The sequence below is a fragment of the Acipenser ruthenus genome, chromosome 1, assembly GCF_902713425.1.
Source record: "Acipenser ruthenus chromosome 1, fAciRut3.2 maternal haplotype, whole genome shotgun sequence".
Taxonomy (NCBI): Eukaryota; Metazoa; Chordata; class Actinopteri; order Acipenseriformes; family Acipenseridae; genus Acipenser; species Acipenser ruthenus.
The window spans coordinates 68,406,591-68,427,411 of NC_081189.1; the positions used below are offsets into that span (position 1 = coordinate 68,406,591).

General features: G+C 36.7%; 1 protein-coding gene across 5 annotated transcripts in view; it reads right to left on the bottom strand.

Annotated features, from left to right (window-relative positions):
* Positions 1 to 20,821, bottom strand: part of LOC117421560 (type II inositol 3,4-bisphosphate 4-phosphatase-like) — a 353,781-nt gene that overhangs the window by 136,615 nt on the left and 196,345 nt on the right. For all 5 annotated transcript variants that reach the window (XR_009329315.1, XR_009329316.1, XR_009329317.1 and 2 more), the window contains one exon: positions 18,436 to 18,552. Coding sequence is in view for 2 of the 5 variants with exons in the window: in XM_059028317.1 (XP_058884300.1) it covers positions 18,436 to 18,552 (117 nt within the window). In the remaining 3 variants the exon portion in view is untranslated. The remainder of the gene's footprint in view (positions 1 to 18,435; positions 18,553 to 20,821) is intronic.

Genomic DNA, 20,821 nt, shown 5'->3' on the forward strand with positions numbered 1-20,821 from the left:
GCACATGTCAGACAGCTAGAGGTGGAGAATTGGTAACTGTGGCTTCTAAAAAGAAAATGAGTACTATTCACATCAGCTTGGGTGTGCACACACTCAAACATGCACAATGACACAAAGTGCTTTGAAGTTTTCTTCCCCCCATTTTAACATTTTTTATTAAAAAATAATTAGATTGTAAATGCCTGATGACAGAGCAGTGAATGAGAGACTATTTGTTATTTCCACAAGGGGTTATCTTGGTCCAATGACAATACATCCTCCAAAATAGAAGACAGGCTACACTTTGCAGACCAGACACAGACACATACTTTTACTTACATAGAGATCAGAATTCGTACTTCAAAATGTTTACAGCAGAGAGAGATAAAAATAAAAAGCTACAGCTCACACTAATGCAGACTACAATACTGGCAGACTGCAACTCAAGCAGTAAGACATTTCAATACAACATGACTGAGATGCCTTGGAACTTACCAAGAATGTGCATAGTTTATTGAATTATGAGACAGCAGTCACTTACCTATCATTTTTGGTTCAAGGAAAGAGAAAAAATGGCCTCCCCCCTCCCACCTTTTCATTTCCTTTGCCGTCATTCCAACCCCTTTGATCCTAAAATAACAGGTTTAGACAGAAGTAGATGATCACCACAGCCGTTGTATAATTCCATGCTTACATCACTCTGACCACAGAGCGTGGCTGTACACTGAGAAGACTCCATGAGCCAGCTTTCAGTCAGCAAAGGATTCCTAACACTGTACAGTTCTGAGATGAGGAATGCACTATGACCACAGATAAAGTTAACCCATCATACCTGGACTAAAATCATGAACATCGTCGGTTTTACCACATGTAATGATTTCAAATGCATGTTTTTTTGCTTTTATTGCATGTTGTGACTAAATAGAAATGGAAAAGAATAGGACTGATTTCAAAGCTATCCAGATCGATCCCAGTGGCAGATGGAAACTGTGAATAACCCTCTTTGCAGAAAGGCTGGGTGGTCAAGCAGGTTAAAGCAGTTGCTACTGAGGCCTGGGTTCTGTCACAGGTTTAATATATTTAGTATTCTCAGCCTTGTTCCTCAGTCCTTATCACATACTACCACATAATGCAGGTGACGGTTTTCTACAACACGAGTCAATAGCAGGGGTGGTCCTTTGACACTAGAAGGACCGGAGATATACTCATACCTAGAAGCCCCGCAGCAGTCTTTCTGACGGCTGTATTCAAAACAGTATAACAAAAGGAGAAACAGTCGGATGTAATTTTTTTTTTTTTTTTTTTTTGAGTACGTCACAAACATCTGAACAACCGAAGCATATTTTATATTATATACACACATATGAACATTTATTTTACAAATCAAAACAAGAAAATGTAAATAAACATCTCAACAGACATCGGTTTACAACATACATATTTATAAAACTGAAACGATAACAATACATTTTTTACTTTTCAACAGCAATCGGTTTATTATCAGATGAGCAAAAGCAACTGAACAACGTAGATAAATAAACTTAGAAAACATTATACAGAGGCACACAGCACAAGAAGTTATACTAAAAAAGTCTAATTTATTTATTTATTTATTTATTTTTTGACAAAATGGTATTCATTTACCTTGAGTCTAAGATAATGTGCTTCTCCACGGCACCTTTCTGCACAGGGCACAGCTGCCCAAAGTTTTATTTTTATTGCACTTGCCAACCTGGCATTAGCGTCTCTTGCGGCTCTCAGTGGGGTTGCGAGCTTCAGCTGTGGGTACACGCTTGGCAGTCTCCCTCTGTTCCAAATGCTTCTTGCGAAGTTCCTGTGCTAACTGTAAAATATATTCTCTCGTTGCTAAATTCTTCTCTGTGCATTCTTTGTAAAGTACCCAGGAGTTGATGGCTACTAGGTCCAACATATTGTAAAACACCTGAAAAGGCCATTGTCGGGAGCCAGCTTTCACTGAATACTTCCGTGCCGTCTGATCCAAAACATCAACTCCATATTTTGTTGCTTTGTAAAACTCCACGGTCTCTGGTATTTATTTTCACTAGTGCCGAAGCTAATTGACTAAACAAAACAGCACAGCTGGCAAGCAGGTGCCAGCTTTTCAAAAGGCTGATTGAAAAACAATAGACTGTCAGTCATTCACTCAGGCAGAGAGTAGAGACTAATCTAATTACAGCTAAACACATTGCGGACTGGTAAATAAAAATAATAAAATAGAATACCGTTCTGTACACTCACAATACAATTGTTTTCTGTGTGGCCATCAATGTGACTGCTCCCGGGGCTTTTAGGTATAATGTAATATATCTCCTTTATTTCTGCACTCCCGCGTTTCATGCTTTGTGAGAATATGTAATACATACGGACAGAAAGGAACACGAACGCGCAGCCACATATGCGTTACACGACTGGAGAAAATTACATTTTAAAACCAAAAACCGCCAAAATGACTGCCGCAGGGCTTCTAGTGTTAATAAGTTCAAACTGTCCACGAATGTCAGAAACATCATATTCAAACATGTGAAAATGGCAGGAAATGATATCCAGACCTAAGTGCAAGGGCAAACCTTCAGAGAGTAATGCATTGATTTTTACTGTAGAAAACCAACAATAAACTAGCCAGCTTTACACAACTTTCTTTTTTTGGTGTGTGTGTGTGTGTGTGTGTGTGCTATTTTTAAGCTTGAATTATTTTATTCCTTCTCATAATATTTGCATTTGCTTCAAAATACTGTAGGGCACAACATTAATTATTTTCTACATTATTTAACATTATGAAAACGTAACTGTATATTATTTTGATAAGAATAGGTATAACACTCTAAAATGTGTTATACCTATTTTGGCTAAAACCCACAAGATATTCAGTGCACATCCCTAATAATACAGTGTTTAAATATCTAAGACAAAGGCACACAGTGAGGATTTACTTATTCTCTATTCAAACAGAAAGTACATTTTTTAATTGCATGTGCAATGTGCATATCCGAATTTACCACAGGCACCAATTAAATCATACAGCATACTGTGGTGTAAGAGGAGAACTAATTGGAAAACACAGGACCTCACTGCAAGTTATGAAACAGTGGTGAGCGTAACAGCCTTTCATGAAGAATAATTACAAACCTTCAGCTTATATTTAAAAGATTTTAAATGTTCTCAATGATCAATGTATTATTAGTTTATGTATAGCAAAAAAAAAACAGCACTAGTAGGGTAAGTTTTTTTTTTGTTCTTTAGATATAGGCAAGTAGCATGTTCAAAACATGACAATATGAAAGACACTGACTAAAAAAATTGAACCGTTCTAATTGTATCACTTATTTGTAGGTATTACAAAGTTAATGTATTACTGTAGTTTGTTTTCCACAGTTGAATAGAAATTTATTTCATACAGTATGTGTAGCACAAAAACAAAACAGTAGCTAACTTTTATTCGTTTCCAACGTTTAGCCACAGCTTTCGTTGTCCTTTAATCCCCCCCTGTGCCAAATTACGTCATCTGACCCTGGTTGTTTTTGCAAAATAGAATCACACCCATTTTGTAATGGGTAAGCAACAGTATACAGAAGACGTCCTTGTTTAGGTAGAATGATACAAACCAGCCGTACCTGAGCGTCTGGAGACCCGGTCTTACAGAAACAGGGGCAGGCCTTCATGATCGTTACAATATTCACCCTCCAGTCTCCAGAGCAATCAGTACAGCGACAAAGAAGGAAAAATGTTTCTTCTGCAACGTAAAGGCTTACTCAGCAAGCTCCTGAAGCACTCGAAAAAAAGGTCCACTGGGAAACAGTGACTACAAGTTTGAAAGACAACAAGTGTCCTTAGATATGCTGCCAGTTAGATGACTTACAATATGTGCACTGCGAGGTGCCACTCCCTCGGTCTGCCAGCTCTGTGCATTTAGCTTGTAAATCACTAACCAACTGCTTCCTAGTTGATAAGCCTGTGCTGCAATACAATCAGTTTACTGAGAAAGGCAAGTTAATACCTTGAGTATCTTACAGAACCAACATCAAGCTGCTTCAAAGCTCAACCACTTTAAGTGGCAGATGCTCGAAATGTACGCTGCTTAAATGCACGGTTGTTACACATTGGTTAGTCAGTTACAGGTTGCTGCTAAAGACTGCTAAAGCAATACTATAGCTTGCTGTTGCATTTACTGACTATTCCGACCAAAGGTGAAATCCTTATCAGTTGTTATCAGCAAGCCAGTCCTGCCAATACTGGCAGCCAGTAACCCATTGTTTCACAATCCATTACAGACAATCAAGTCATAATGGCATAATGTATGAGCTCCTACTGAATAATTAAACACTTCAAGATGAAGCAATGAGATTCGTAGATGTCTAAGATAACCACACACACACTGATTGGCCAACATTTCACTTCTATTATTATTATTTATTTCTTAGCAGACGGCCTTATCCAGGGCGACTTACAATTGTTACAAGATATCACATTATTTCATATTATACAGATATCACATTATTTTTTACATACAATTACCCATTTATACAGTCGGGTTTTTACTGGAGCAATCTAGGTAAAGTACCTTGCTCAAGGGTACAGCAGCAGTGTCCCCCACCTGGGATTGAACCCATGACCCTCCGGTCAAGCGTCCAGAGCCCTAACCACTACTCCACACTGCTGCCCATAGCCCTGACCTGTTACGCACTGCCTAAAAAAAAAAAAAATCGCTTCATAAGTGAAAGCCTTTGTAGAAAAAGATAGTGGGCAAAACTAAACCCACCTTGCTATTCGGTATTCAGAATAACAGGCTTGCTTGATATTTTTTTTATCCATGGTCCAAAATACTTTAAGGCTTTAGAACCCTGAAGGGTAAGCCGCTTCATTTTGTTTCTTTTTTTTTTATCTTTCCTTTGTATTGGTGTTTACAATCATGTTATAGTTGTTATAATCATTCTGAGTGGTTAGCATCTCTGTGGCTCAAATGCTGAATTTTAATCAATCATTCTCCAAGCTGCTGTATTTTTTTTTAGAACTTTTGAGGACTCTTTTTAAGTATAGGAAAAAACATTAAAATTGTATATCAGAGCTCAGAACCACTCAGAATGATTGTCATTAAGCATCATGAAAAAAAAGAGAAATAAATCGCATTTGAAGCTACCCAATGATAAAACATTCCAATCTAACATTCTTGATGAATAAATTATTCAATTCTCAGCCTCAACGTTTGAGACAGTCAGTTATATACCCTACCTATTAACAAAACAATACACATTAAATTAGACTAGTCAGATTCATGTCTTGATAACTGCCTGAGACAGATAATAAGTGGGTGTCCACAGATTATGAAACTTCCAGCTCATAAAGTGACAATGACAGCATTTGAGGGGAGGGTGGACTACTGTAACTGCAACAAGGCACATCTGCAACCAAAGTAACAGTGCCATAGAGACAGCGCAAAACACATTCTAAAAGTTTCATTTTATTAAAACAGCAGGTTTACAAGCAACACCTACACATGAGAGCGTGGGCATGTCTTTGTGTCTGCCTGGAACCGATGTTTACAGTACATGGCTATGGTTAAAAGTAGACACCCTTGTGCCCTAAAAATAGAAACAAAAGCACAGTTTTAAAATACAACCTGTGTAGGTCAAAATGACACATGCAAGAGTTAGACATGCCATAAAAAAAGGAATCATAAAAAAAACACTGCAAAAATAAATGTACTTTATGGCTCTTTTGTTAGATGCATTTCAAACCCACATGGTAAGACTTAAACTCAACATCATGACGCTTTATTTTCCAGATTTTCTGTGCATCTGTAGCAGTATATTCCTATATAAAAAACGTCACAGGTTATTACCTTCATCTTTGCCCAACAGGGTTTCAGGCATTTAGCATCAGCCTATTTCTTTGGATTAGGATGCAAGCAAAGAGTACCACTGGAGCGAATATGTTTAAAATACTGTAAGCTTGCAAAGCTGTGTCCTCTGCTAATGCTTTTATTGGGTCTGCTAGTCACATAACTGAGAAAATTGCAGGCATTGTTAGATGATGTCAAACCTTAAATGTAATTTACTTTTAATTGTGAGGAACAAAACCTTTTCACAGGTCTCGCCTTCTCTCAATATTCAACAGAAAGCTGTGGAAATTGATTTGATTCAGTATTCCTTTTAATCCCCTGGTGACCTTGTGAAGCACAAAACCACAAAATCCTCCATAGTAAGTACAGGACTTTCAGCCAAGTACAGAACACTTTTCACGCAGAAAGCTTTAAGACACTAGTGCAAATTCCCAATAGGATGTCTATTTCTAAGATCCAATAATAGAATTAATGAAATGTCAGAACAGACCTACAATCCCAGTTTTGGAGGAATGAGATTGCTTTTTGTAATTGTCTACAGAAAAAAGCACTCCAAGACCCCAATACAGAACTCTGTTGGAATGTAACTTTTTCTCTTAAAAACACATACTTAATTACTCAATAAAGCTGACTCTTTGTTGGAATCAAATACTTATCCGAACGGCGATGGTCGCTGATTTAGCCCCAGCCAACATATTCCTCCTAAACACGGGGAGTGCAAAGGCCAATTCAGCTCTCTCGGTGGGGTCTTGTTTGTTTTACATGTGGTCTGCAGCTACATATACTTTGTTTGAGAACCTGACCTTTACAGTTTCCTGTCCACCGCTCAGTCTGTGGTATTTCTTAGATGTATTTCTTACATCAACTATGAGCAGAAAAAACAACAACTAAACAAACACATTGGAAGTAACATAATATAGTCTTACCCCATTATAGCACAACCTGTTATAGTGCAGAATCAATTATAAGACGGTATGGTCGTGGCTCCAATTTCCCCCATAATGCAATTTGACTTGCAAATGTTGGGTGAACGTTCCAGATACTTTAAATGATCCTGATGATGTTATCCTGAATTAGGCTAGGATAAATTGTAATAGAAACTCAATAAAATAAAATAAAATAAAACCTACAACACTGTGATTTTGTTGTATTGCTGTTTTACGTTACCGTATTAAAACACATTTAAGTTGAAACTGGTACATACAGTACTTATAAAGCTCCCGTGCTTGCACTGTATTTATTTATTTTCTAAAAGTAAAAAAAAAAGCTGTCCGTTAATGTTACAAAACAAGTATGAAACAATACAAGTTTGTACAAATGTCCTTGGATTCTGTGTTATTTATTTACAGCTGAATTAATAAATGAACATTTATTATGAAAATTATGCAATTTAAGTAAGAGTGGTGTAAACTTTAAGCTGGTGTAATAGTAGTTTCTATTATACTGTATGTATTGTGTGTGTGAGTTTGTTAGCAGGGAAGCGGCAAGCTTGCCTCAGATGGCATTGGTGGGTGCTGTCTGGGGAGGCGGGACATGAAAGCATATAGGGGGTGCCCACATCAGCATGTGCAGACCCAAGTGTGAACGTGCTGGCATTGTAAATCATTTCGGAAGCAAAAATGCCAATATTCGTTAGAAGGCTAAACACAAATAACACATTATAACCGGGTAGCACTGCATTAACAAGCCCATTTATTTGTAAACTACGCTTATTTATTGGTCTTCTGACACCCCTGCCTGTTTGTAAATGCATCTCACGTTCAGGTCTCTTGCCTGCTAGACTTCTACTGTATTAACAGATGGTACGGTATGGTTAAAGTAAGTCTTTCTACTTAATCTTCGGTGTGTTAATTAATCTGTTTATTTACTTCAAGTAATGTGTGTGAAGCACATTAAGTCATTTTAATATATAAGCATCAAGCTTTTAACACCTCTGAAGAAAATGCTTTCTGTAGGTTTCCCATGTAATTTATTTTTACTTAAATGGCAATACAGTCACACTTGCTTTTTTATTATTTATCTCAAATGATTACATATATATATATATATATATATATATATATATATATATATATATATATATATATATATATAAATTCTCTTTAAAAATATAGCCTGTGATGTGTATGGCAAATATGTAATCAAAGATGATAATTTGCCATAGCTCTCTGTACCTCGTGAGATAGTTTGGACGATGTCCTGCCTGAATTCAAGCTGAGGTATGCCCGATCCTGCTGAGTGTGCTAAGATCCACACGCTGTGTACTACAACGTCTATCTGCCAAGTGAAGAGGGTCCACAACCACTTTTTCCCCACTGATTCCAATCCTGTACTTGGCAACGTTCTCGTCCATTCTGTCAGTGCTGCCCAATGTACTTGTATTTTCTTGAAGAGAAGGAGGCGTGACACCTGGATCTTTTTGATTTGCAGCCTGTGAATATCACTGCACTGAAGAGACGGGAGACACGCCATGCCCTGTGGACACAATGCTAACAACGGAGTTGTCAACCCAGCGTGTAATAATGATGTAATAACTCTTCTTCCTCTCCTTGCTGGAGGGAAGAGTACAGTCTCTTGGGACACAGGTTCTTGCCTTGGTAAACATCATAGTTGACGAGGTAACCCAGGTTTGTGTTTAGACACCAGACTTTGTATCCCAACCTGATAGGTGTACCACAAATAAACTGCTTGCAATCATGTCAACCGTAGTAGGCCACAATGCATTTGTTAAAGTCAAGTTGTTGCACAGGCTTGAAGTGAGAAAGAAATCTCTTCTTCAACAGTTCAAGTGGTTCTATATAGACCTCTTGTGCATCCTTCTCTTCAGACTCAAGTATATCAAGGGCCTCCTGCACCGTCAACTTCCTAGAGAGAGCCATAGGTGAGGTCTTAGACAATAAAAATAACAAAAATAACCTGTAGTGTTCTGATCCCTCCCAAACCTAGTGTGACCACATGGTAACACACATTTATGCGATCAGGAAAAGAACAACTGTAAATTTGGGAAAATATTGTTTCAACTTACATTTCTAAACAAGTTGTAAAGCAAATAAAAATTACCAATATAATGACAACCATTTTTCAGACTTACCAAAATCATACTGCCTTTTTTGGTGACCAAGCAGCAACTGTGCGAGACCTATGTGGTTGGGCCACCAGACTCAAACAATGCAATCTCAAATAACGATGCCAATACTAAGTGCTGAATACAAAACTGGACAATTGTTCACAATATTGGCCGACCTAATGACCGTCATATGAGACAGTGCTACATGTGACCATATGGTCACACAAGGTTAAAATGACTAGCAATTGTTCTAGTGATGCACGTAACCCACATGTACAGAATAAACCTACAGGATATCTTTATACAATGAACTAAAAGGTTCACCCCAAAAAAACACACACTGTGGCAAATGCTCATAGGTTTCTTTGGTTTATCCCTGACTTGCCAACTCATAGAATTCACTATATTCACTTAAACCACTAATGGAGGGTATCAGAGCTCTGAGTCTACTGTGGTTTGCGAAAGCATCCCTAACCCCTTAACAGAAAGTTTAGCCAAGACTGCCTTCTATGCATGGCTTCAGAGATTTTTGTTTCACATCATCCATTATTTCATTAAGAAACTCTTTGCTTCTATTTTACCTTCAATTATTTGCCAGCATGTAGGGAGCATTAGTTTTCCCTTCTGGAACTATAATAATGCCAAACTACAAAGTTGTGTTCTGGTGTTCCAAGCCCAGAAGATTTTGTTCACTGAACAAAAAATCAAAACTGACATATGAATAATATCATAACCAACATTATACCTGTTCTTGACTGTACAAAGGCATACTGCAGTCACTGAAACTTATTTTGTCATTAGCTCTTTATATAAAAGCTACCTGAGATGGGTATATAACAAATGAACGATCAAGTCCTTATACGTTGAAACAAATCTTATTCCATTCAACCAGTCCCAACTGAGGTTATAGCATTCTTCAACAGTCACTGGAGATGCAGCCGCTAAGGTGGCGAAGCAGATGATGCCCCAAACTTGCAAACTGGCATGCTGGATCGAATTTTTACGATGTGCCAGCTCAGCTGTTTCCCCACAGTGGCCCCTTTTTCATTCACTGGTCGTATTAATCAGTCCTGCCTCTTGGGGCTTTGCTCCTGCTGGATTGATGGTAATCACTGCTGTATGGTGACATTTTCATCACAGTTCTACTACATGTATGAGTGGCTTTTGACTCCATTGACCATGAAATTGTGATGAATTGCTTTGAGTCCTTTGCTGACGTTCCTGGTTCAGCTCCTGCCTTTCCCATCCCCAATGGTTTGTGTTATTGTGTGGTTACACTTACTTTGCCAACCTTGAACTGGGATTGTGAAAATCTTTATCCTGGTCCACTGCTTTTTATTATCCTTATTATTTCCCACATATGCAATCTCACCCTATAATCACAGTGTGAAATTCACTGTAAATAAATACAATTGGTATTTAACCTGTGTGTTTCTCTGTTTTTTTTGTTTGTTTGTTTTTGTATTTACTGCATGTGGTTTAGCACAGAGGAAAAGAAAAGGAAAACACAATATCCTTTTTATGATTGTGCCCTTTACCTACTGAATTGAGGAAGAAAATGCAATTTAACTGGTATTGTAGAATTCCCTTCACTGATAGTGAAGTGTGCCCAAGACAGAAGATTCTTTTGAACCCTAATAACAGTGGTATTAATGAAACTGTTCTGGCCATCAGCAACAAAAATCAGCAATTGTTTGCAACGGTTCTCAAACTTTTTCTAGCTGGAACCTTCTCTGAAGTGACTTTGATCTGCTGTGTGCATTCCCCCTGTGCAAAAAAGCCATTACTAATACTGTATATTATAGATATACAATTAGATCTAGATTATTATAGTAGAAATTAGATTTAAAAAAAAAAAGTTTTTATTCAGACTTTGAACTCTACAAAAGATTCACTGTAATTGATTGAGCACATTTAAAAACATTTATTTTCAAAAAGTCTGCTTATAATGTGGATGTTCCACCCCAAGGGGTCCGAATCCCCAGTCTGAGAACCAAAATCCCTGGTCTAGAATACTTTCATGAATATCAAAGTCCATTTAAGCACCATGAGGAATGCTTAATAAATACATTGATAATAAACATACATACTGTAGGGAAAACAAGTCCTAAATTCATGGTAGAAAAAAAAAAAACATTTAAAAATGTCCCATAGAGAATTGATAAAGAGTAAAGCACCGTTTACATCTATCATTTGAGTTCAGAAGAAACTTTGCTTTGAGACAGTTAGGCTTCATGTAGGGTGCCACAAGGCACTGCTGTTATTGATTTTGCCATTTGTTTTCTCGTCCAAGTCGATTAAGGGTTTCCAGTTCAGTTGCCTTATACATGTTGCTTCTTAGTTAGTTTACCTAACTGTTTATATTTCCACTATAGAAAAGCTTCTTTAAAAGCCACCTTTATCAGCAATCAGAAGTCGCAATTGTCTAGTACTTACTTGGCTGCCATAAGTCATCATTAAGGGCTGCCACAAGGAGACACAATTTAATAAATTACATTTTACAGGCAGAGCACTTTGACTAGCTGTTAGGGACGGAGGAAACCCAACTATTCAAGCTGCAGCAACCTGTTATCAAGCTTTGCACTTGCACAGCTATAAACTGTTAAGCTGCAACAATCTTAGCTGAGCACTTTGGGAATAACTTTTGTAATTGGTTCCATTGACCTTCTTTGATTTTCTTCTTTAATATTTTAGCCTTATCTCTGACACTTCACTGACAGTAAGTGAAAGCGCCGCTCAAGATACTGTTAACAGGGCTGGACCTCTGTAGGGATCTAAAGCATGCCTGCAGGTAAGCTCCCATTTAAAATACAATCCATTTAACAGCATTTGTTGGAAATGTATTTTCATTAAACTGTACATTAAACTGACTTTGCATCCTTGTCCAATTATTTGTATAGCGTGTATTATTTAAATATCATTTTGAGGCAGAAAAAAAAAACATTTTAAGCCAAAGCCCTAAGCCAACTCAAAATCAGAACAGCTCAACAGAACTGCATAGTGACACAGAAAAAAAACAAACAAGAAATGGCTCTAGTAATTTATATGCTCACAAGCAAGACCATAGAAGACATTGTTCATTTTACAAGGTACTATACCATTTTTAGAGTAATCAAGCTAGGAGGATGCAACAACAACATTTCGATACAGTTTTAAAAGGACAACACATATAATCATGCTTTACTGAGAGAATGCAGTATACAGTAGCTAAATCATATAATCTCAATGTGGCAGCCACATTAGGTTGCCCACATTTTTTTCACAATACTGAAAATATGAAGTCGTTCTCCAAAATTGTTTCTGAGAGAACTGTTATAAGCGGTGCCCACCACCTTTTTTTTTGCTTCGTGTTTATTACCTAATCTACTTATGCTGCATATTTTAAAACCAAAGCTCCATTAAATCCTGTTCAGAAGATCAAAAATCTGTATCGGATTTAGGCTTAATTTGCCTTGTATTTATACTGTTCTTTATTCATAGGATGCTTAATATCATACTGTGCTATATGGGAACAGAGATAGTTCTAGAAATGCATTACTGACTGCTAGCTCCATCCAAGATCCCTGGTTTTCAATTTTCTGGCTAAAATACTTTGTTCTGAGTTCCATGTGTTAAGCATGCTGGCTTTCAGATCACAGGGAAGTTGTCTGTAATTAATTATTGGCTCCAATTTCCCAGTGAAGACATTTTTGTATTGAATTTTCTGGCACTGAAATCCCAGTAGCATGTTCCCTGTATTGTATTTGCTGGCTAAAACATCCCACTGCAGAGTTTCCTTAATTGAATTTAAAAAAGCCTACTGCCCCAATTTTATATTAGTTGCGAGCATTTAAAGTGTGCACTACTAAGTGTGCATGCTATATGGTTATTTTTACATATACAACATCATATTATTTTAGGTCCCCCCACCCCCTGTACACATGAACAAATACATCGCTAACATTTCTAAACTAGAATTATATGTCATATAGTATTGGCTTCCTTTGGCATCCTATTCGTTGAGGACTAACTGAAGACCACCAAACTCATTTCATTTTAACGCAGGTCAAACCCCAAAGATACTGGGCTTAAGGTCCTTCTTCGCTAAAATTCAATTTGCTTGGTGAAAAGAAGCAATTTATTCTGTTTCTAGTATTGGATAATTCGTCTTGCTCACAAAGTGATTTCATCTGCTTTTCACCAAGTGAAAACATGTCGATTGGAAATGAAATTCTCCCATTTAAGTGTGGCGAAGTATCTACTGCACACCCCCAGTTACATATCAAAAAGCAGGCAAAAGAGAAAAATGCACAATGTGAAAATTCAGACAAGGGACAAAACACAAGGAACTTCACTTGCTAAATGATATATTATCAATGAGAACTTAATCCACTAATCTCATTTCTAATGTGTTGAACTGAAAATACTATGAACTGTAAATATATTTAGAATCCCTGCATATCACACAAAACAATACAGTATTAATTATACATTTCTCATAACAATTTTCTTGTTTTTCTACTTTTCTATTGCCCATTGTGTCTTTTATACACTGTTATTACACAATGAATACAATACTGATAGATTCATAATTGATGAATACATAGTTCCTCGTATTAAAAATCAGCTTTTTATTTTTTTATTTACTTTGATCTCGTTCATTGTTTATTTGACATCTCAACATGCAGTCCTCAGCCAACATCCTACAATGTTGGCTTGATTGTGAACTTTCATCTCAAATTTTATTACACACTTCTACCCTGTATAAAATCCTCTACTGGGCTTTAACACCACAATAAAGGCATCAGGTGGAAAGTGTCTGGAGCTATGGATGAACAGATTTGAGACCAACAATTATTCTTGCCTGGATATTTTGACATTTGATTTTTTATATTTTTTATTTTAAATGTATTCAGAATTTATAAAAAACATTTTCACACATGAAATGTTTATTGCCCTGACACATCTCATCAGGATATATGTATATATAGAATAATAAATGGGCTTCAGTGAGTTACAGGAAAATAATTCCTCGGGTTTCTGTGACTGTCACAGAAACCCGAGATGTAATTGTTTTCCTGTAACTCACTAAAGAGGCCCATCTATTATTTTTTATAATACATGGATACCGTTGTGATGCTAATATTAAAGAAGACGAGGTTCAGCAGTACAGTTGTTTGTTTTTTTTTTGTTTAGTTTTTTTTTTTAATCGTAGTGTTTCAGTGCTGTACAGACCTTCTCTGTCGTTATCCGTTAGTGCTTCAGCTTTATTTGGATGATTGCCTTTACTTTGTTTTAATTTCCCGTTCCTCTCCAGTTTCTCTGAGATACGAATGTACCAGCTTTACATCATGTTTTTTTTTTTTTTTTGTTTTGTTTTTTTAAAAACTTATTCTCATTTTGTTGATCATTAACGAACATTTCTGTAATGTGGGTGTTGTCAAGACATTTTGTGTTTCAATTGAAAGTGATGGTCTTGAGGAGGTGAATGGGTCAAAGTTCAAGTATATTATGTATAGGATGCAAATACAGCCTTCATCCATATATTTTATATATATATATATATATATATATATATATATATATATATATATATATATATATATATATATATAATATATGGATGATTTGTAATTATTATTATTATTACTAAGACCATGACATATTAATGGCACTGTAAAGTGTATCCTTTTTTCAATCTACTGCTTTTTTCTTGGTTCTCCTCATTTGACAATCTTCAGTCTCTGAGAAAGTTGCCCCTCCAAATGATCCTTCCCCACCCTGACTTCCCAGTAGCCAATAAAGAAGGCTTAAGCAGAACTTGAAGAGATGTATGCTTATCTGTGTGCAGTTTTCAAAATGTGGTATACAAATGTACATTCTGTTTTAAGTACTCAAAAAGAAAGCATGTGTGCGTGGCAAACATATGCTGTTACATGTAATTGCTAAAATAATAATTTACTTACTGTGTGCAGAAGTATTTTATATGAAAATAAACAGCTATGTTCTGTGCTTAAATTAAATGTCACTTGAAAAACTGGTAGAACAAATGTGGTGTTCCCTTTATTGCTGCTGTATATTTTCATTGCTGACAAGCAAACACAATTGTGTATTTCATGATTAGTTTCTAACCACTGACTGCAAAATGTCATAGATTTATTCCAGCCATATGTAAGATATCTGTTTCTTCCAGTGTGGCTCAGACATGTGTAATGTTGTTATGTTTTTAAAGCAAGCAGTGAAATCATCCCACACAGAAACATTATTTACATAGCATGTGATTTGACGCTTTGCCCTAAAAAGAATGACGGTGAAGACTGTAATGGGATAATATATTATAATTACTCCATTTCTCCATGAAATCTATGTCATCCTCAGGTTTGATTCTTTATCTTTACTGAAAATTCAATCGTAATGCTGTTTGATATAAAACTTTGATATATCTTGATAGGTCATTTTACAACCATGCAATAAACCTGCCATTCTACAGTAACCACTCAGATGAATCCTAAGAAAATATATCTTAGAAACCTGTCTAGAAAAATATTTTTGACAGGGTCCCTTAATAGGCTGTTATAACTTGTATGTATATTAAGTTGGAACAGCACTACTCACCAGTAAAACTCCTTGACACACACAAATGGGCACAGAGCACCTACAAACCATGTACTACTGAATAAGAAATCTTCCCCAATCTGTAGTTCAGCAGCAACTAAGTTCCCCATTTCTACACAACAAGCTTAGAATAGCATTGGGGTTTGGAACTGGAGAGGTACACTGAGCTCCTACTTCCTTCTTTCCAGGATCACCTCCTTTCACACAACAGACAAACACTAGACGATGCCAGCTGACACCATTGTAAACAAGACAGCCTTAACAGCCGTTTGCATTCCTCAAAAATGACCTTGGAGGCCAAAAAATTGGTATCACCCTATAGAATGAACTAATTTTGCTTCATAAAGTTGAATGAAACCTGTTGAATAATGTTACGTTAACATATTGAATTACATACCGCTTTGTAGTTTTCCATATACTTACCGAAAAACTGACCATTTAAAAAAGTGACATTTCAATATCTAACATGAAATACTGTACTACTATTACGGCTTCCAGTACACTTCTGCTATATCATTTTGTTTCTTTAATTACATGATGTTAAATAAAATATCTAAATTATGTTCATATAGTTTTTAAATGTTTTTATTAATGTTTCAATCCTAAAATTCTAGGTGATGCAATACTTTTGGCCATAGCTGTTTATCATCCTGTAACAGTGTTGGTAAAACATCCTTCAAAATCAATTTGAATGGCTGACGAATCATTAAAAAAAAAAAAAAAAAAAAAAAAGAAATCTTTCTAAGGACTTCACTGACAGAAAACGGGAGACTTAAATGAGCCCACAGCACTTCTAAGGCTAAGAGGCATTTTAGTAAATGACTAACTGAAATTACTTGGGATTATACATCTAGCAGAAAATGGTTGTTTATTAAACTGATGTAAAAGGATGTCAAATGTAAAAAACATTGATTTTATAACTATGACCCCAGACTCCTCAAATGCACTATAAATGTTTGATTGTCATAACATTTCTACACAAAGGGCACCATCGTAATGATATGAACAACAGTGGTGTTTAGATCAATTATACATACCTAAAATTCAGATTTGTCCTTTCTGAAGGAACTACTCCTGACCTCAGTTCCATTGTAAAGTACCGCTTGCAGGTCAATTGTATGTAGCCCAGGTGTACTAACAAAGCAGCAACATTAAGATATGTTGGTTTGGCCCGTACAAAGGGGAGGCTAATTGTGAGCTGTGGCTAGATGAAACTACTCATCTTGATTGAAAAGCCACTGGAAGTGTTTGTCAGGGAGGGGGCAAGGAAAAAGACTGATAGAGCTGAACGACACAATAAGCGATTATGTGTTTCCAGAAACTGTATCAAAGTGAAACATATACAGTACTTCTGTATAAATAAAACTGTCCACTTTATTTAAGTGCCATTAATTTAATATAATTCGTCAAAAAGTCCATGAGCTACAGTGGCTGCTAATTGCAAACTGAACTGTATACTAACACAATACATACATTTTGCTGTGTATCCTTTGTCAATGAAACTGATGGTGTCTAATTCTGCGTTTCTTAGAAAATGGCTTAAAAATAAGAGGCCACAGATATGAAGGGGTTTACAGTACTACAGCATAGCAATTTCCATCTGTAGAGCATGAAAGTGGACCAGGAGGCGACATACAAGAGCTTTAGGGTATTAGGGGTGTTCATCATGGCAACAGAAATGCAATAAAAATATATGTAAGGAGTGCTCATAACCAGGACTCTTTGCACTGCAAAAACTGACACCATGACCAAACTTTAAATGTACATTTCACACTAACAAGGAACTGGCCTACCACTGTTGTCTGTTCTGGTGCAAGGCACTTAATCCACATCTTTGCTCCATTCATTTCAAAATGTTTCCTATCAGATCAGAAGTTACATGCACTGCACTAAGAATGTTACAGATAGGGAAATAAAGTGATCGCTGTTCCAAGAGCATCTGTAATTAAACTATGTATGTACAAATATAAATAAATGTGTGCACAAAAGTATATCCCCTTTAAGTCCGAAACAGAAAACTAGGGGAAAACAAGCTTTTTATATAGTATTGACAGGGACATTAAGCATCTCAATCTTCAAACAAAAATATGTAGTATTGTTGTTTAAATGATGGTTGTGGTGGGCACTATCCTCTCAAGAGCTTCTTTTGAGAATGGATCTAAATGAAGAAACTTTAAACCACATACTGTATTTCTTAAACATCACTGTTATTTTAACTATTATGTGGTGGTGGGTGGCAGCATCCCAGTAACAAATAAAGCTGATATGTGTCATGCAGAGCTATATTATGTACTGCAATGGGATAAACACATTTTATTTGATAAACTCACAGTATAAATCTGCATGCTTTGGGTTCCTGTTTAACTTAGCTATAGCTCTGATTCTTACACAGAAAGGCTTTTGTTAAATCTTATTTAAAAAAAAAAAAAAACACAGGGAGGGAAGCAATGTGATTTAAATTATATTTGTGGACAGATAATCTGAAGCCTGATTATCTTAACCTGAGTCATATGTTTTTGTACTATACAATCACTGAATGGCACAGTTCCAAAAAATTTACTTTTATGCCTCGATGAAAACTTCAGTAACACCGCCAAATATATACATATATATATATATATATATACACACACACATACATATACATATATATATACATATATATATATATATATATATATATATATATATATATATATATATATATATATATATATATATATATATATAAATATATATATATATATATATATATAGCCCAAAGACAAGTGTGCTGTTGCCTGTCTGCCTCATGGACCCTTAGAAACCTGTAACAAGGAAAAAGTACCGCTCACTAACTAATAGCACAGTGTGACTCATTAATTTTGCCTTGCTTTGTTCCTGTATTAACATGAATCACATACCTTTGAGGAAATTATGAAAGATTGCATTTACTTACAATTTCTGGGGATTTATCCTTGACATCATAGACTGTTAGCTTGAACCGAGTTCCATCACAGATGGGGTATTCTGGTGGGAAAGTCACACCGGTCAGGAACAGTGGGTCTCTTGTTCCCTATGAGCCAAAAGAAAAACAGTCCTGTCTGAGTAAGGTAACAGCTGTGCAGAGCCATTTGCAATACTCTGTGTGTGTGTGTGTGTGTGTGTGTGTGTGTGTCTATATATATATATTTCTTCTTATTCTTGCCACAGTAAAAAATAACTCTGAATCAATGGATGCGAATGAGAACTTCTCACTATAAAAGTATATTGCGCATGTACTGTACTGTAAATATAAGAAATCCCCCAGGAGTCCAGGAGACTGCCCTCATGTGGCCCCGTACCCATTTGTCAATGCAGTTAATAACCTGTCGTGATAAACAGTTTATGTTCAAAGCCAGCCTGTTTACAGCTGTGCTTCCTTTTCCTCTGAACTCTTACTCTAGGGGGATGGAGAGCCGGGGGCAGAAGAGACCTGAGCAGCAGAACCAAGATAACATGTGTTGATTAAATCAGAGAGAAAATATCTGGACAGAAAAATTGAAGCAATTTAATGAGCGAGACAGAGCATTTCCCATATCGTTGCATTTCAAACCTAATAATGTTTTAGCTTTTGTTCTGTAATTGCAAAGTAGTGCATCTACAATAAGTAACCTTTTATATACAGAATGGTTGTTGCAGACACTGTATTCTGCCGCATCAATTCAATGGAAGACAAATACTTATCACATTTATAGGACTTCTAAACCCATTTCTAATGATGTGATGATCAGAGAAGGAATCCAAGCTGCAAATCTACCTCTTCATCAGGGCGCTAGATAAAAATTGGTGGTACGCCTTCTCAAGGGTAAGACAACACCGGAAGTCGGCCATTTTGGGGGAAGGACATAGTGGAACTGTGGAACAACTCTATTGTGATCAGCTGTGGCGCGGGCAGTGATTGGAGAGAGCGGGGCGCCGCACTGATCACAGGGAGGAGTTTGGCAGTACAAAGGGGATGCAGCTACGTGTGTACGGACCCTTACGCTGAATGCTAATCCAGCACGAGTGCTGCTGTTTTTGTTTTATGTCTTGTTGTTGCAGAGGATTAACTCGAGAGCTGAAGCCGCAGAGCCAGCACACACCCCTGGAACAATCACCCCTGCACAGCACAACAACACGCACTTGCACCAGTACCGCACTGGAGCCTGAGACGGAGCAATGGGAGCGAAGAGGAATAATTGTTTTCTTTATTTTGTGTTTGGGACTGCAATCCGGGGGCGAGTGAACAAATAAAGCTGTCCAGTTTTGAAAGTAAAACTGTTGTTTTGACTTGTTATTTTCACCCACACCACTCACCTTACTGACAAATGAATATATGAATATATTTCACAAAATGTACAAATTTAACCGATCAACTAATGCAGGCGGCAGGCCAAGTGGGAGCTATTTTCACCTGTAGAGTTAGGAATCCAATAGTGCTGTGACTATTTGACGCTGTGGCATGTATTCAAATTGGCCTAAATTCTCAAAAGTATGTTTTACTTTAGTAAAAAAGAAAAGAATATACGTGCCAATGTGATAATCACCTAATTGCGTAAGCATGTCCGACTCTGAAACCTATCTTAGTGCTAGCTGGTAGAATTATGGTTGTAAATATTGCTCTAATTTAGATCAACCTACTTATTTGTATAGATATGTGTCACAAAGACAGCCGGAGTGGGTGGCGTCAGACCAGAAGCAGGAAATAAAACAACAGAGAGGTGTGGTTTGGTGGAGCTGAGCGAATGGTTTCGCTCAGCATTTAATAAACAGAACAGAAAAATAAAAAGGTTGAACAAACAAACACAAACACAAAACAGGACACGAAACTTACGCCAAAATAAACAGACAAACAAAACAAACTAACACTTAAACTGTGCACGGAGACAAACAAACACGGTGAGTACAACACTTATATTTACTTTTCTTTTACTTATTTTAACTCCTCTCTCTCTCTCCCGTTCTCCACTCTCAAACACCCAACCCTGAGTGAAAGAAATGTGCATCTATATATACTGTTGTGCTGGGATTCAATTACTAATTAATTATTCACTTGAATCCCAGCACGTGAATTAATTCTGTGCAACCCCATGCTCACATACTATACTTTAAATGCACATGCAGTGATGTGCAATCCCGTGCCTAAATACAAATATACAATTTAAATCACACGTGAAACACAGACCCGTTTATATTCCGTGTACCAATCTCTATACAGCAACATTAACACACGCAACATACAACACATAACCAACACATGCACACAGGGGCGGGGCACATTGCCACAATATGTTTAAAAGGAGACAGACAGAAAGGGAAAATAT